This window comes from Halichoerus grypus, chromosome 10 (assembly GCF_964656455.1).
Source record: "Halichoerus grypus chromosome 10, mHalGry1.hap1.1, whole genome shotgun sequence".
NCBI classification, from domain to species: domain Eukaryota; kingdom Metazoa; phylum Chordata; class Mammalia; order Carnivora; family Phocidae; genus Halichoerus; species Halichoerus grypus.
Genome location: NC_135721.1, coordinates 127879731 through 127898103, shown reverse-complemented (window position 1 = coordinate 127898103; position 18373 = coordinate 127879731). Strand labels below are relative to the sequence as shown.

General features: G+C 52.8%; 1 protein-coding gene and 2 long non-coding RNA genes across 3 annotated transcripts in view; 1 reads left to right on the top strand and 2 right to left on the bottom strand.

Annotated features, from left to right (window-relative positions):
- The window catches only part of LOC118518124 (uncharacterized), a 219991-nt gene that overhangs the window by 178872 nt on the left and 22746 nt on the right, over positions 1-18373 (bottom strand). The window lies entirely within an intron of this gene.
- Positions 1332-2471, top strand: LOC144379299 (uncharacterized). Its single transcript, XR_013442084.1, has 2 exons — positions 1332-1470; positions 2090-2471. It is a non-coding gene; the product is annotated as an uncharacterized LOC144379299 (long non-coding RNA).
- CEBPB (CCAAT enhancer binding protein beta) lies at positions 15877-17901 on the bottom strand. The gene has a single exon (XM_036064660.2). The coding sequence runs from the start codon at positions 17543-17545 to the stop codon at positions 16505-16507; it is 1041 nt and encodes a 346-aa protein (XP_035920553.2). The 5' UTR covers positions 17546-17901; the 3' UTR covers positions 15877-16504.

Sequence of the window (18373 nt, the reverse complement as noted above, 5' to 3'; positions counted from 1 at the left end):
CCCCTGATTGTGTTCCCTCTCTCGCTGTGTCTCTATCAAATAAATAAATAAAATCTTTAAAAAAAAAAAAAGAAAAGAAAATGGATGTGTGTATTACTAGCATTGTTTTTTTTTTAATATTTTATTTATTTATTTATTTGAGATAGAGAGAGAGCACGAGTGGGGGGGGGGCAGGCACACGCAGAGGGAGAGGGAGAAGCAGGCTCTCCACTGAGCAGGGAGATCCCAGGACCCTGGGATCATGACCTGAGCTGAAGGCAGATGCTTAACCGACTGAGCCACCCAGGGGCCCCACTAGCATTGTTTTAAATCAAAATTTAATCGTGCAAAAGGCAAAAAGACAGGCCAGCCTGGGGATCAAAGGGCAGCTTGTACCTACTAAGCACCTACTGTGTGCTCCAGGGACACACGCTAAGGCCTGCCAAGTCCCTATTTCCCCAAGTTTCAGCTTTGCTCAGCTACCAATGATAGCGGGGTACCAGGAGATCTGGGTTCTTCTCATCTCCCTATGGCCTGGCACAAAGCACTTCTTCCCACTTCCCAGATGGAAGAACTGAGGCCCGCAAGGTTAAAGAATGTTCCTGAACATCCAAACACAACCAAGGTGAAAGTACTGAGTGACCTCGCCAGATGCCACAGTCCTGCCCAGGACCAGCCACATGAAATGCCAAGACCCTCGTCCTGAAATCGTGAAGAATTTCTAGGCTCAGCAGCAGAGCATTAAACCACATGCAGGCCCCTTCTGAGCATGAGCGCCGTGTGTGTGACCATCCAGGAAACCCGCCCCAGCCCTGCCTTAGCTCACCAAGAACTTTTTCAAAACCCAGAATGGAAATTAAGAGTGTTTTCTAAGTAACCTCCAGGAAGTCTGAAAGCTCCTTTCTCCAGAAGTTTCCATCCCATGCTAGCTGTCTTAACATGTAGGTGTTTGCGAGGCCTGAGGGCAACAGAGGCTCTCCCCTTCCCACACGTAGCAATAATAAGCAAGAGCAGGTGCCCTTTTTGAGTATTTAGGACGTGAAGGCATCATGTCAAGTTTTGAGCACATTGTCCACCAATGCTATTAGGCACATGCTCTTGTGGGCAGGCTCTAGAAGTGGAAACTGAGGCACACAATGGGGAGCCACTCACCCCAGGTCACATAGGCAGAAGGAGGAAGAGCCGAGATTCACACCCAAGGGTGTGGAGCCCCAGAGCCCACACACTGGCCCAGGAAGGAAGGCAAAGGACAACAGGAGGCGGGCAAGGTTGGCAAGGCGGCCCCGAACCGGGGAGCAAGGCTCTGGGGATGCGATCTGCTGCCCAGGCTGTCCTCTGTCCCACTGCCTGCTCGCCCCACTTGGAATCTTGAGCTCTGGGCTGGAAGGGCCTTCGTCAGGTGGTGGTTTCGCCATCCCCACCAAGCCCCGGGGAAGCCTCTGGGAGCCAAACAGGGCTGTCCAGCCCAGTGAGTCCAGGCCAGAGCACTGGGTAAGGAGCACTCCCCAGGGTCACCCAGCCCCAAGTTCACATCCTGCCTCTGCGACCCACCAGCTGTGTGACCTCAGGCAGGGTAATCCCCCTCTCTGAGCCCTTTTGTCCTTTGTGGTGTTTCCTTTAGAACCTCAGGTATGAAGGGCCGAGGTATCCAACTCCTCAATTCCTTTTTTTTTTTTAAGATTTTACTTATTTATTTGAGAGAGTCGGGGGTGGGGGGCAGAGGGAGAGGGAGAAGCAGACTCCCCGTTGAGCAGGGAGCCAAACTCGGGGCTCCATCCCAGGACCCAGGGGATCATGACCTGAGATGAAAGCAAATGCTTAACACACTGAGCCACCCAGGCACCCCTCTAGCTCCTCAATTCCTAACATGCTGTCCTCGTTGCCATGCAAGCCCCCTCCCTGGTTTTATTTATTCCTTTCAACCCCATTTCCCCTCCCTGTCCACCTCATTCCCCTGTGTTTGATGTGCATCTTCAATTTTTTTCTTCTTTTTTTACTCTGATTTTGAGTTTAACATATGTCAAGTACAGAAAGGGAATCTGTCTTGGTCAGTTTTTATCTCAATGAATATTTACTTACATGTGTATAAATCCATATCACCACCACCCAGGACAAGATAGAACCTTTGCAGCAGCCCAAAGGCTTCCGCATGCCCCTTCCCGAGCAGTGGAACTCCTCCACCCACAGAAGGAACCACTGTTGTGACTTCTAGATTCATCTGAGCTGGCCTGGAACTTCCTATCAGAGCAATCACACCGTACGTGGTCTTTTGTCTCTGGCTTCTGTCCCTCGGCGTAATGCTCTCGATTCGCCCTTCGTGTGCGGGAATCCATAGCTCGCTCCACAGCCCCGCTGAGTAGTATTCCATTTATAGATGTCCTACAATTTGTTGATCTTCTCACGTGCTGAAAGACATTTGGGCTATTTCCAGCTTGGGGCTATTATAAATAAAACTGCTGTGAATATGCTTGCAGGTCTTTTTTGTGGACATATATTTTCGTTTCTCTCAGGTTTATTGGAGGTCAGATGTTTTGATTCGCTTTTCGACTGTCGCACAACTTCTGAACTTACAGAGAAATTACAGGAGTTATAAGGATCCCCGGGATATCCTTTGCCCAGATTATTTACATTCTGTCCCACTTCATCATTTCTCCCTCTATTTATGTTTCTCTCTTGTCCTGAATGATGGAGAGTCAGTTGTAGACGTGATGTCCTTTGATCCCTGAACCCTCCGGCATGGATCTCCCAACCCCCCCTCCCCCACTACACACACACACACACACACAGTACACAAACTCACGACACTTATCATCGATACGACACCACCATCAAACCCACATGCCATGTTCAACATTCCATGATTGTCCCCAAAAAGGTCTTTACAATTTCTTTCCGGTCCAGGACCACACCTCACTTCCTTCGGTTGTATTAGGCTCTTTTAACAGCTCCTCGGTCTTTCATGGACTTTCTTGTCCTTGGCACTTTTGAGGATGACAAGCCAGCCTCTTTGTAGTTTGCCCTTCACTCTGGATTTACCTGATGCTTCCACATCGCTAGCTTCAGGTCATGCATCTTTGCACGGACCTCATAGAAGTGATACTGTATTCTGGTGTGCCGAGTCAGGTGGCACACAGTTGTGATTTGTCCCGCTGCTGGAAAATGGGGAAAATAAAAGCTCCCACCTCACCGAGCTGTTACAAGGATTCAATGACACACAGCCTGGATTTGCACTTACTATCTCTCCTGCGTTTGGAGGGAGGGCCAGGCATGGGGTAAAGAACAAATAGGGGGCTGGCCCCATCCAGACCTGTCCCCCAGGCCTCAATCCCCACCCCGCCTCCTAGAACTTGCAACCAGGACGCAAAGAGAGACAGGAATGCATAAGAGCTAGAACTCTAGGCAGACCAGGCTGGAGGCCCCCTGATGCTAGCTCAGCGTGATCCCCTAAGTGATGGGGACCTGAGGCCCTGAGAGTGCAGAGGGCTTCCCCAATGTCACAGGGCAAGCCCCTCAGCTCTGCCCAGCTGTTGGATCCTCCACAGCAGGGATTTTCAACTGAGGGTGACTTTGCATCCCCAGGGGACACTTGACAATGTCTGGAGACGTATTTGGTTGTCACATCTAGGGGCTGGGGGGGTGATACTGACTTCGGGTGCGTAAAGGCAGGGAACCTGCAATGCACAACAGTGTCCCGAGACAAAGACTGATCCTGTCCTGGGGCGTCTGGCGGGTACAGTCAGTCAGGCATCCGACTCTTGGTTTCAGCTCAGGTCATAATCCTGGGGTCATGAGATTGAGCCCCGCTGAGTACAGAGTCTCCTTGAGACTCTCTCTCCTTCCTCCTCTGCCAACCCCCATATAAAGACATCCTAAAAAAAAACAAAGAATGATCCTGTCCTAAATGCCAGTGGTGTCGAGATTGAGAAGCCCTGGTTCACACTAAACTAATGATAGCAGGCAGTGGTGAGCCCCTGGGCAACTTTCGTAGATTTTATTTATTTATTTATCAGAGAGAGAGCAAGAGAGAGAGAGAGAGAGAGAGCATGAGCAGGGGTGAGGAGGCAGAGACAGGTGGAGAAGCAGGCTCCCTGCTGAGCAAGGAGCCCGATGCGGGGCTCGATCCCAGGACCCTGGGATCATGACCTGCGCCAAAGGCAGATGCTTCACCGACGGAGCCACCCAGGTGCCCCAAGCCAGCTTTCTCCCAGAGCCCAACTGGCAGCAAAGAAAAGGCTGCTTGGACCTTCAGCAGCACCTTAAGAAGGAGAGTCCTTCTTGTAAAAAGTACAAGTCTGTTTTTGTTCTGAGTCCACAAGGGTTCCCATCAGCACTGCTGGAGAAGGTCTGAGGCTGTCCCAACCTCTGGGGGGCTGAGCGACAGGGCTTACAGGGGTGTCAGGATCCCTGGCCTGAAAATGCAGGGAGTGGGGGATCTTAAACCATCCCCTGCAGCCAGATTGCTGGGTGAGGGTGGTTACACGCTGAGGTCTCATCATCTTTTCTGGGCTCTGGTTTTACAGAATCTGAGGTTCCACATGCTTCCAATTCCAGGTAGAGACAACAAAGCCTGGGATGTAGCAGATTCTCAATAAATGATTTGTTGAACAAAAAAATGAACTGTGAGGATAATTGATATTATTATGCATGTACTATGTGCCAGGCAGTATTCGAGCACTGTGCATGCATCATCATTTAATCTCACCACACCCTGGGAGACAGGTTCTGTTGTCACCGTCCCCATGTTGCAGAAGAGGGAACACGAGCACAGAAAAGTGAAGTTACTTGCCTAAAGTCACAAGCTGTGAAGATGAACATGAATGAATGAATGAATGAATGAGTAATGAAGGACCAAATACCAGTTCCCATCTACATTAGCATTTTTCCTTCAAATATTACTGAATCAAAAGCCTGCTCACAACTCTTCTTGGGACCTAAGAACCCCAGCCCAAGCCCCCAGACCCCGTGGTCCTCTCCGGGCCAGCCCCTTCCCTCTCACTTTGCAGGACTGTGTCCGTAAACCTAAGCCTGAGGTAGAAATTTACACCACAAAAGCCTGGGGACCCTAATGTAAGGGGACCCTTTTGTTATCAAGGGCTTCCTTTACACCAAGTAGTTAAGTGTCTGACTCTTGGTTTTGGCTCAGGTCATGGAGCCCCATGTCAGGCTCTGCGCTCAGTGGGGAGTCTGCTTGAGTTTCTCTCTCCCTCTTCCTGTGCCCCATCCCCCCCTGCTTGCTCTCTCTCTCTCTCTCAAATAAATAAATCTTTGAACAAAAGTGAGGCAAAAAATTAAAAATACAATAACAAAAAAGAATGAGACAGCTCAACAGTACCAGTATGAGCAACCTCCAAGATACATTGTTGAATGAAAAAAGCAAAGTAGAGACCAGTATGGACAGTGCTACAATGTGTGATGTGTGACTATCATGTGTGGGCCTGCACCTACATGCTAGCACGGACCACCTGCAACAAGAAAAGCCCTTGGGAAGGGAAGGGAATGGGAGGGCCAGGGGGGAGGAAGACTGACTTTTCACTGTAAACCCTTTCATACCTCTTAATTTCAGACAATGAGTAGGTATTATATATTCAAATTAAATAAAAAATTAAAATTAAAATGTGTAAATTCCATGGGGTAGTTGAACTGAGATCATACGCAAGAAACGTGGCACAGTTTGGGGGCCAGAGCAGAGTGAGGAGGGCATCCCACTGGGGTGGGAGGGAGTGGGCGGGGCAGGGAGTGAGGTGCAGAAACAGGAAATTGGTTACATAAGGGGATTGATGAGATAAGTACATACATTAAGAATAATGAAAGCTGGGGCATCTGGGTGGCTCAGTTGGTTAAGCGTCTGCCTTCGGCTCAGGTCATGATCTCAGGGTCCTGGGATCGAGTCCGGCAGCGGGCTCCCTGCTCAGTGGGGAGTCTGCTTCTCCCTCTGCCCCTTCCCCCACCCCGCATATGCTCGTGCTCACTCTCTCTCTCTCTCTCTCTCACTCGCTTTCCCTCTAAAATAAATAAATAAAAATTAAGAATAATGAAAGCTAATATTCTTCTCACTGTTGGGAAAGATAGTTCCAAACATGGAAAGAGAGGAGATTAGAATAAACTCCATGGTGCTGGATTAGAAGCAGAATTATCCGCGTCAACTCATAGTTTTCTACATAGTTGATACAAAGAAGATAGAAGACAGATAACCAGATACAGAAATGATACAGATAGAAGTTTATGTCCATGTACCTCCAGACACACAGTCTTAGAGAGGGTCTGGGAGCAGTGACACTCCGCCAGTGATGAGCACACTCTGTGCTGAGACCATTCCCCACTGGAAGGAGCCAGGGCTCCTTGGAGAAATGCTGATTCCAGGGCTGGGCAGGGAAGGCACCGGATGAGGCGGAGCACCTACAGCACCTCGTGCCAGAAAGTAAGGAAGTACTCAGAGAATGAGGGGGACATGTCAGAAGGGCACAGAAGCCAGCTAGAAGCGGCTCCCAACCTACCCTCAAACACTTATTATTGCAGAGGGTGGAAGTAATCAAAGTGAACACCATCATTGTCATCACAAGGGGAAAAACCATAACCACGTGAGGTGATGGATGCTTATTAAACTTACTGCGGTGATCATTTCACAATATATACATCTATCAAGTCATGATGTTGTACTCCTTAAACTTATATGATGTTATATGTCAATTATATTTCGATAAAACTGGGGGGGGGGGGTGAACACCACTGATGATGGGACAAAGAGAATAACACAGCATCAAGTCTGTGATTTACCTGCCAAGGATGCATAACCTGAGCCTAACCACGAGGAAACAACAGACCCAAATTGAGGGACATGCCACAAAATAGCTGGCCTGTCTTTCTCAAAAATGTCAAGGTCACAAACGTCAAGGAAAGACTGAGGAGCTGTTCTAGATCAAAGGAGACTAAAGAGACAGGGCAACTAAATGTAACGTGTGATTCTAAACTGGGCCCTTTCACCAAACATGGTTAGGGCAGCTGGTGAAAGCTGAATGGGTCCAAGGAGATGGCAGTAATGTGCCATGTTAATTTCGTGATTTTGATGGTTATACTGTGGTTATATAGAAAATGGCCCTGTTTGTAGGAAATATATATCAAAGTATTAGGGAATGATAAGGCAACAGGTCAGCAATTTATTTTTTTAATTATATTATTTTATTTATTTTAGAGAGGGAGAGATGGGGAGAGGGGCAGAGGCAGAGGGAGACAGAGAATCCCAAGCAGACTCCCCACTGAGCACAGAGCCCAAAGCGGGGCATGATCTCATAACACTGAGATCATGACCTGAGTCAAAATCGAGAGTTGGATGCTTAACCTACTGAGCCACCCAGGCACCACTATTCTTAAATAATTCGGGGGGGGGGGGGAAGTATTCTTTGCACTGTTTTTGTAACATTTCTATACATGTGACATCTTTTTCAAAACAAAAATGCTAGAGACTGAATGTTTGTGTCCTCCAAATTCATATGTTGAAATAACCCAATGTGAGGGTTAGTTCATGAATAGATTTGTGCCCTTATAAAAGGGACCCCAGAGAGCTCCCTCACCCCTTCACCATGTGAGGGCACAGCATCTATGAATCAGAAAGCAGGTCCTCACCAGACACCAAATCTGCTACCAATTGATCTTGGACTTAGCATTCAGAACTGTGAGAGATAAAATTGTTGGTTATAAGCCACCCAGCTTATGCACTGTGTTACAGTGGCCCAAACTGACTAAGAAAAAAATTTTAAATAAAAAAAAAGTAAGAAACAGAATAAAATCTAGGGCTAAATACCACAATGGGCGCCTGGGTGGCTCAGATGGTTAAGCGTCTGCCTTCGGCTCAGGTCATGATCTCGGGGTCCTGGGATCGAGTCCCGCATCGGGCTCCCTGCTCCTTGGGAGCCTGCTTCTCCCTCTGCCTCTCTCTCTCTCTCTGTCTCTCATGAATAAATAAATAAAATCTTTAAAAAAAAAAAAAATACCACTAACAGGAATTAAAATACATCCTCACAGCATTTCCTATGACTCAGCAAGCATTCCTAGGTATATGCTCAACTGAAATGTGCACCTGGGGCGCCTGGGTGGCTCAGTCACGGGGCGCCTGGGTGGCTCAGTCAGTTAAGCGTCTGCCTTCAGCTCAGGTCATGATCCCAGGGTCCTGGGATCGAGCCCCACATTGGGCTCCCTGCTCAGTGGGGAGCCTGCTTCTCCCTCTCCCACTCCCCCTGCTTGTGTTCCCTCTCTCGCTATGTCTTTCTCTGTCAAATAAATAAAATCTTTAAAAAAAAAAAAAAAAAAAAAAAGAAATGTGCACCTATGTTCACCAAAAGACATGTCTTCTAGAATGTTCATCACAGCCCAATCCTAAAGAGTCAAAAGCTAGAAACAACCTAAGTGTCTCTCAGTAATAAAATGGATAAACATATTGTGGTACATCCATGCAGTAGGATTCTAGTCAGCGACAAAAAGGAACAAATCTTGATACATGCAATTTGGATGAATGTTACAGTTACAATACTGAGTAAAAGAAATCAGACACAAATGAATGCATATCCTGTGATTCCATCTATACAAAGTGTAGAAACAGGCAACACTAGGGACGCCTGGGTGGCTCAGTCAGTTAAGTGTCCGACTTTTGATTTCGGCTCAGGTCATGATCTCATGGTTGTGGGATCAAGCCCCGTGTCTAGCTCTGTGCTGGGTGTGGAGCCTGCTTAGGATTCTCTCTCTGCCCCTCTCTCTCTCCATCTATAAAAAAGAAACAGGCAGGGGCGCCTGGGTGGCTCAGTCGTTAAGCGTCTGCCTTCGGCTCAGGTCATGATCCCAGGGTCCTGGGATCGAGCCCCGCATCAGGCTCCCTGCTCCGCGGGAAGCCTGCTTCTCCCTCTCCCACTCCCCCTGCTTGTGTTCCCTCTCTCGCTGTGTCTCTCTCTGTCAAATAAATAAATAAAATCTTTAAAAAAAAAAAAAAAAAGAAACAGGCAAAACTAATGTTTGCTGTTAGAAATCAAGATAATGATTCCTCCTTTCTCCACTTAGGTGGTGATGGGAGTGTCTGTAACTAGAAGGGGCACAAGGGGTTTCTGGGGACCACCATTCTGGTGGAATGGTCTATTTCTTGATCTGGGTGCTGGTTCCACCCATGGGTCTATGCAGGGAAAACCCACCAAGCCATCTGCCTATATTGTGTGCACTTTCCTGTGTGTGCATATTTCAGTGAAGAGACATAAAACAATAAGATGCACGTATATAAGGACAGATATCAACCAGGGTGGGGTGGGGGCTACAAGAAGTGGATGTGGGGAGCTGAGATGCAGAGGGGAAATAAAACAAAAATGCAATGCAGGCTTTGCAAGGACTGGTAGCAATCGCATCTTCAGAACTGAAAGGCGGGATTAAGCTAATGCTCTGCACCTGAGTTTCAAGACTAAAGGAAGGAAAGGGTCCCCATTAGCTGTATGTCCCTCGCCAGCCCCCAGGAGCATCAGCAAGGCGTGCTCGATGACCAGCCCCGTTTAGCATGAGGACTGAGGCCTGGCTTGAGTCAGACAGTCCAGGCAGTCCCAACTCCTGCCCCAGGGTTCTCTCTTCCAGGGCCTACTGATCCCCACCCACCAGTTTCCCTGAGGAGCTTTCCTCCTCCCTGACCTCCTCCGTCCTCACCAGGGCTCCAGGGCTAGGGCCTGTGAGGCAGGGATCTGGTGACAGCTATAAAAATAAAAGCTCCCCCCAGCCTGGCTCCCTGGCCTACAGACTCACTCCATAGAGACAGCCTAGCAAAGATGCCTCCCAGGCCTGGCAGGCTGAGGGCTCATGGGAGCAGGTGGTGGTGGCAGCATGAGGCGGAGGGGTTATTCAGGGTGGTGTGGGGTGTCGGCTCCCAGCACAGCTGCCACATGCTCTGTGAGCTCTGCAGCGGGGACTGACCCTCTCCATTTCCAAACCGAGGACTTCCTCGGTGGTTTGCATACGGAGGGTGCGGGGCCATGATTTGTCCTTGCTGGGGTCAGCAGAGGAGATTCTGTCCATGCCATATAGGTTGATTCCACTTGGGCAAACGTATCAGTTAGAAGTAGCTTCAGCTGCCAGTAGCAAGGAGCCAAAAGGACAGAGACCTCTGTAAGATTTTTTTATTTCTACTTATCATATCATATAAATAAATCCAGAGCAAGGCAGGCAAAGACTGGTGTCGCTGTTGCACTACCATCAAGAACCCAAGTGCCTTTTATCTTCCGGTTTCATCACCCTCAGCAGGTGGCTTCCATGCTTCAGTGTTTGCCACATGGTTCAAGATGGCCCCTGAAGCTCCAGCCATCCTATCTGAGTTCCAGGCAGAAAGTAGGAAGAAGTTGGGGGCCGCGGGTGGAGAGGGTGCAGAGGTAGGAGGCAAAAGGAAACGTACCTCATAGCTGAATCAGCACCCCCTAAAGAGCTTTCCTGGAAACCTCACCTACAACTTCTCTTTATATTCATTAGTCATCCCTAGCTGCAAGAGAATCTGGGAAATGCAGTCTCTTATCACTTGCCCCCCACAATAGAGGGTCCCATTGCTAAGGAAGAAGGAAGGAAGCGACTATCAAATAGAAAATGTTAGCTACAATGAAGAAAAAAATACACATGAAGTGAAAATTCTGCAAAGAAAGAACTGCATACACAACTCTACCATTGCCCTGCCTGAATTTACCTGTCAAATCTGTACAAAACACCATGAGGAACTTTATTATCTTCTTAGCACAGAGCTGGGAACTGAGGGACACCAAGATGCAGTCACTTGCCCCAAATGACACGGCCAGGAAATGGGGGGTTCAGAACTAGAATGCAGGCAGCCAAATTGCAGCACTGGAGCTCTTACCCAAAACGGTAATGAGATTGTTAATAATAATGATGGCAGCTAACACTCGCTGGTGCTGGCCCTGCTCTAGATATGTTGCATGGATTCACGCATGTAATCCTCCCAACAACCTTATGAGACAGGTACTATCATTCCATTTTATGAACACAGAAACTGAGGCACAGAGAGGTAAAGTGACTTGTCCAAGGCCACATGGCAAGCGTTAATGGGGTTTATTTCCGGGTAGCGGAACTGTGGGTGTTTCCCGTCTCCTTCTTTCATTGATGCTCTACATTCTCCAACCCTCCCACCAGGATCGTGCATTGCTTGGGAAATCAGATAAAAAGAAAACACCTCTCCTGGGGTCCAGCCTCCTGCCTACTCCCCAACACACCCACCCCCGAGGCCTCAGGGAGGCTGGGCCCTACTTCCCTCGCCAACCTGGCCTTCCTCCCCCCTGGTGCCCTCTCCTCTGCAGTCACAGCTTCCCAAGGAACTCTCCTCCCCTTGGCTCCCCGCCTTTGCTCCTCTGGTACCCCCTCCTGGCATGCCCTTCCCCTCATTCCTGCCTGGTGAACAGCTCACTGTGGCTCCAGGCCCTGGGTCAGAGGCTGCTCACCCACGAGATCTCCTGGGCCCAGGCAGGCAGCCTCCCTGTGCCCTTCACCCACTGCACTTTGCCTCCTCCTGAGGCCGAGGGGCCTGTTCTGTCCCATCAACAAACTTGTCAAGGGCTTTCCAGGTGCCAGGCCCTGCCAGGGACACCCACTCATTCCTCCTCAAAACAACCTCCGTCAGCCTCACACTGGCCTCCACAGCTCTGCATGAAGGACCTTGCCATCCCTCTGTTCTCCTCTCTCCATGTCATCCCTGGCAGCCTCGACCTTAGCCACGCCAGCTCCTCGGCTCTTTCCCTAACACACTGAGCTCTGTCCTGTCTCAGGGCCTTTACATTTGCTGCTCCTTCTGCCTGGAATGCTCTCTAAGCAACCCCCTTCATTTTCCTCTTTCTCCCATGCCAGAATTTCAACTCCAGGAGCCCAGAGCCCATCCCGGGCCCACAGTAGGTGCTTGCTTGATCCTGACTAAATACGTGAATACACACCCAGGCCCAAAGAAGTCAAGCATCTTGCCCAAAGTCATCCACCAAGTAAGGGACAAAGCACAGAGTTTTTTTTTTTTTTTTTTTGGCCCGAGCATCTTACCCCTCAAAGGCTGTAAAATCGAGGTTTGCCCATCTGTCCCCCCAGAGTGCAGTGATAAGCAGACAAGATAGCTAAGCCTGGGGCTCACACAGGCATTGATTCTAATATCTATTCTGTTTTCTGGGCAAGTAATGTCCCCTCTCAGAGCCTCAGGTCCCCACTATGTACAACAGGACTCCTAACTAACTCTTGGTCTCAGAGGACACCCAGGAGGGGCTCGAACTCTGACAGGTGGGGGCCCCAGAAGCTCTAGTCTCCCCAGCAGCCCCCAGCCTCCCTCACTCCCCTGCACATGGCCACAGCCAATACAAGGCTGAAAACCCCCAAGGAGGGGCAGCCAAATGGACAGCTGGAGCTGCTGGGACTCCCTCAGGGGTCACCCAACAGGTCAGCCAGGCCAGGAAAGGAGCAGGGAGAGGAGGGCAGGAAAACAGAGCAAATGAGAAATTTGGGACCATGGGCAGAGACAGGAGGAGAAGGCTTCTCAGGTTCAAAGGTAAGACATGAATTCAACTCTCACACAAGTCACTCATCAGCTGTTGGGCCAGTGACTTCTTCTCTCTGTGCCTCAGTTTCCCCAACTGAGGAAGTGGAATGATAAACAGCACTCAAGTCATTGGGTTACTGTAAGAATAAAAGCCACATAAAACACGGTAACACCCAGCACAGCGTGCGCATGCCCAATAAACCAAGGCCTGTCTCCCTCACACCTCACCTGGCTCAGGTGTCTGCTTGAATGCCACCTCCTAGGAGGCCTTCCTGGACCTCCCAGCCCCTCCCTGCCCCACTTCCCTTCCTTCGGAGCCCTTGTCCCCACCTGTCATTAACCTCATTCTAGTTACTGGACACTTAGTGTCTGCCTCTCTCCATAAATTGTCCCCTCTGTCTTGGTCACCACGTCCCCAGCACAGAGCATCGGGCCTGGCACCCAGCAGGTGCTCAGCAAATGCTTGCCAAATAAATGGGAAAAGTAACTGGACAAATAAAGGTCTCAGAAACAAGGACAAAACAATCCCAGGCACTCTGGGGGAGGAGGACACCTTTAAGTGTTTCCACGGGGGAGTCTCCCTTCTCTTTCCTACCCCAACTCCCACCATTCCCAGTTGTGCTACCTTGGACAGGTCCCTTCCCCTCTCTGAGCCTGTCTGCTTGGCAGGAAAATGCCCATAACCAAAGCCACAGCCTCCAAGAGGGGGCTGGGCTGATTGAACTGGCAAGCACCCAGCAGTGTTTCCAGCTTTCACTCTGGACGCCCACTTTTCTCCTTGGTAGAAATCACCAGGCCGTGGGACAACTGCCTAAGATTAGGAGGTATGAATGTGTTTTGTCAACTCTCGCAAACACTGGTTGGGGTTCCCAGCTAGCCTCAGTGGTCAACCCCACTAAATGGGTCTGTGGTTAATGTGACCAGCCTTCTTAGGCAGACAGAAGGATCCAGCAAGTCCATCTGAGCCAAGGCCTTGGAGTGGCGCTTTGCCCATCGTAAGCACTGAACTCACACACACTGTTGTTACTATTCCTCAAGGCTCTTCTCTGGCCTCCTGCCCCCCCCCCACCCCAGTGCTCCTTCCCCCAGCCTACTCTTCTTTCCTGACTTGTGAATGGCTTCCTCCCTCCTCCCTGCAAGCCTTTAGCCCTCCTAGCCTTGTGATCCATGGGGTGGCTGTTCCCCCACCTATGCCATCTCCCAGAGTCCTTTGGGCACAGCTCTGTCCACAGTGCTCCCACACCAGGCCACCACCAGCAGAGCCCTCAACCTGTTAACTTTTTCCCAACCTTCTTCAGATGGGCTCAGGGTCAAATCCCCTTTCTTTTGCTTCCAAATTGTGAAACTGTGTGCAAGTCACTTAACTCTGGCATTTGGGGTACCTGAACTTGGGGCCGGGCAAGGAGTCATCCAGGGAGGGCCCAGGATTGAGGGCAGGAGCTAGGATCACAAAACAGGCTCTCGACCCCAAGCTTTCCCCACAGACCTGGGGGTCAGACCTAACTTTGGAACCGGCTTCACCCCATTCCTTGAGCACTAACCTCACTTTTGGGGGCTGCAGTTTACTCGTATAAAATGGGTACAACACCTTCCCTGGAGTGCTTCCGTAGATTAAATCCGGATGTGAGTGTGTAAAGGGCTGTACTCAACGCTGGCTCGCAAGACAGTGCTCAGGAAAAGGAGGCTTGGGGGTCACTGTGTGGCTAGGCTGCTTCCCTCTCACCTCCTCTGGGTGTAACGGCAGCCACCGGCCAACTCTGAGTGACAAAGAGGAGAGCGGGGATTGGGAAGATTCATTCCTAAATCGTGACCTCCCCACCCCCCCGGAAAGACAGCCCCAGTGCCACAAACAAAAGATGCTACGGTTCGGTGGGGGGGGGGGGGCTGGGGGGGGTAGTTTGCCTTGACGCTCAGCTCCATGATGGTGGGAGCTGCTTGTCTCTGTCACCGATACCCGGGGCTCCCACAGAGAAAGCACATCCAGGCCTCCAGAGGGGAAAGGGGGGGGGGGGAAGCCTTTCCTCTTCTAAAACCACCACACCAGCAGCTGCTCCCAAGACCCCAGGCTGCCCCAGGCCCTTGGCAAACCAATCTATGAAGCTCCCATTTGACCCCACCCCTGAATTCCAAACCACCTTCGTACCCTTAGGGATGTGACAAAAGACTGCTCCACGGCTCTAAAACCCGGCCTCATAATAGTACCCACCTGTGCAAAGGTTGTCGGGAGGCTTACATGAGATGGGTTAGGTCCAGGACTTACTAGACACCCGACCCCTGGCAGGTACCCGCCACACTCTCGCTGCACTGAAGACTGGTTGCCAAATGCCAGGAACCTCCCAGCAAAAAATAATAACAAGAGCAAACGCTTATATAATACCTCCTGTGTGCCAGGAACCGCGGGACGCCGAACGTGTGTCCACGCTAACCCCTCCGTGTCCATCCTCAGCTCTCAGGAATGCCGTCCAGGGCTGGAATGGCCGTGGGGGTGCAGTGCAGGGGCGCGGGAGGGTATCAGGAGGCAGGGAGGCAGAAGCCTCACCAGGGGTCCCTTCTGTCCCAGGGAATCAGAGACAGCGGTCCCAAGTTCAAACCAGGCCCAGCCATCATGAACAAGCAGGTGAGGCTGGACCTTGGTGTCCACACTTGGGCTAAGAAGACAAGTGGTAAACCTCCCACCCCCCCAAGAAAAGGGAATGGAAATGCAGGAACCCTTCCCCCACCTCCCTCCACCTGGCCCAGCTTCTTCCCTCTGGCAGGCCAGGGACACACAAACACAAGCTCGCCCACACACCCAGGCTCCTCTTAAAATAAATATATACACACACAAAGCATTTTTTAAACAGCCCGCCCAACTACACTTACCAAAAAGAATCTGCCCCAACTTGGGCTCAGCAGGACCAAGACCCGTACCCCCTCCTCCTACATAACTTGGCCTGCTGGCCTGATCCCCAAACACTGTACAAAGGTCCCAGACCTGCAGGCCCCTCTAAAGCCAAGCCTGTCACTCAGGACCAGCCGGCCGCCCTAGACCTCTTCCCAAGCAGGGTTCCCAGTCACTCCTCCCCAGCACCCAGGGGTGCTGAGTCACTCTGAGAGCCTGACCCAGCACTCCTCTGCCTGCCCCCTACAAGCCTGGCACCCCCATCTCCAAGCACAGACCCTGGAGGGAGTAGCAGAGGAGGGGAAAAAAAAAAAAAAAGAAAGAAACAGCTGTTAGCACCCCACCCAACCACCAAAAAAGCCAAAAATAATAGAACCCCCCCAACACACAACAACCCCCCACCAGGAAAGCAATATAAAATCATACAAACCAAAAATAAAGAAAAAAAATCAAAAGCCAACTACTGCCCCCAAAAGGCTTTTAACCATTCTCAAAAAAAAAAAAAGTTTATTAAAAGTGTTCTTAATGCTTGAAACGGAAAAGATTTCCAAATATACAGACGCCTCTTTTCTCATAGAAATAGATAATTTTTTATAATACAAAAAAAAAAAAAAAAAGACCAAAAAACAACAACAACACAACAGCAACAGCAACAACCCCGTAGGAACATCTTTAAGCGATTACTCAGGGCCCGGCTGACAGTTACACGTGGGTTGCGTCAGTCCCGTGTACACACGCGTTCAGCCATGTTTAAACCGATTGCATCAACTTCGAAACCGGCCCGCCCGCCGGCGCCTGCACAGGAGGCAGAGGGGGACGCAGAGAGTTTATCATTCATCTGTACACATAGACATTTCTTCTTTAAATAACACCACGGGCGGGCGCCCCATCTGCATGTGCGGTTGGTTTGGACAAAAATATAGATATAGATATATATAATAAAATATTAAAATTACCGACGAGCTCCCCGCGCTGCCAAGTGCCCCAGTGCCAAAGTTTTGCCGGCGCCACCAGGGGCGGGGGCGGGAGCGCGGGCGCTTCCCGGAGTCTCCGCGGCCGCGGCGCGCCCAGCAGCGCGGAGGCCGGCCGGCAGGGGGACGCGCGCGGGGGCCGCGCTAGCAGTGGCCGGAGGAGGCGAGCAGGGGCTCGGGCAGCTGCTTGAACAAGTTCCGCAGGGTGCTGAGCTCGCGCGACAGCTGCTCCACCTTCTTCTGGAGCCGCTCGTTCTCGGCCGTGAGCTCCAGGACCTTGTGCTGCGTCTCCAGGTTGCGCATCTTGGCCTTGTCGCGGCTCTTGCGCACCGCGATGTTGTTGCGCTCGCGCCGGATCTTGTACTCGTCGCTGTGCTTGTCCACCGTCTTCTTGGCCTTGCTCTTGACCTGCGAGGGCGCCGGCGCCGCCCCCGCATAGCAGGCGGCCGGGGGCGCCTTGGCGTCGGCGGGGCTCGGCGTGCCGGGCGGGCTGGATGACGAGGACGTGGACAGGCTCCCGCTGCTGCCGCTCGGCACCGCCTGGTAGCCGAGGTAGGCGCGCAGCGCGTACGGGAAGCCAGCCGCCATGCCTGCGGCACCGCCGCCCGGCGCTCCGGCCTCCTCCTTCCGCTTGCAGTCCGCGGGCTCGAAGCCCGGCTCCGCCTTGAGCTCGGCGGGCTGCGGCGGCGGCGGCGGGGGCGGCGGGTGCAGGGGCGCGAAGCAGCCGGGGTGCAGCGCGCCCTTAGCGGCCCCCAGGCGCCCCAGGCTCACGTAGCCGTACTCGGACGCCTTCTTGCAGTTCTTGCCCCCGTAGTCGTCGGAGAAGAGGTCGGAGAGGAAGTCGTGGTGCTGCCCGGAGGAGGCGGGCGCGGGGGCGGGCGCGGGCGGAGCCGCCTCAAAGGTGTCCGTGGCTGTGGCCGGCGCCGGGGCCTGCGGCGCGCCCAGCGGCTCCAGGTACGGGCTGAAGTCGATGGCGCGCTCGTGGTCGCCGATGCTACCCAGCTCGCCGGCGGGGGGGCGCGGCCCGGGTCTGGCCGCGGGGGGCGCCGCGGGGGCCGCCTTGCCGGCGTACGCAGCAGCCAAGCAGTCCGCCTCGTAGTAGAAGTTGGCCACTTCCATGGATTTAAAGGCAGGCGGCGGCGGCAGGGGCAGACATGCTGGGTCCCAGGCCACCAGGCGTTGCATGAACGCGGGTGCCCGGGGAGGGGGCCTGGAGCTGCCCGCTCCGGCCGGCCCGCAGGTGGCGCGGCCTCCTGGCTCCGGACTGTCGCCGCTGTGTCGCTGCTGCTGCTGCCGCTGCCGCCGGGGTGGCCGCTACTAGTGCGGGGGCTGACGGCTGGACCCTCGCGTGGGTCCTCTTCCCGGTCCCGTGCGCGGCTCTGACTCGCTAAAGTTTCTCCTGAGCCCGGTTATTTATAAAGGCGGCCCATGGCAACGGCTGCGTCACGCTGGCAGCCGCCCCGGCCCCTCCCGCCGCCGCCGGGACGCGGTGTGGCGGCCCGAGACCCCCGGGAGGGCGTCGGCGGGGCACGGCGGCCAGACCCGAGACCAGGAGTGCGCCCTCGGGGGTCCGCGGGTCGCGGGGGGGGGCAGCCTTACGCCCCCTGCCCACCCCCACCCGGCGGCCCCGGGATTGGGAGCGAGAAGGGGAGGCGCGACCCCGCCCCCGGACCGCCCTCTCTGGGCTGGAGGCTGTACTGGAAGGGGGTGGAATCCGGGGAGGGGGCAACGCGATCGCCTTCCCCCACCCAAAACACGGCCGCCGCCCGCCCCCTGCTGGAGGAGGCGGTGGCTTCAGGATCTGCGGCGCCCAGCCCGGACGCCCCACAGAGTAGGCGCTCCCCATGCGGGATCCCGGAGACCCCAATCCCCGGCTCTGGCTCCTGGAGAGGTGACCCGTCTCCACGGCCCTTCCCCGGGCGCGGCCCCGCCCCCAAACTTGCCCCCATCCCCAGCTCTCGGAAGGAGGGGATTCCACGCTGGTGGAGACTCCCCTCGTAAAGCCACGTCCAA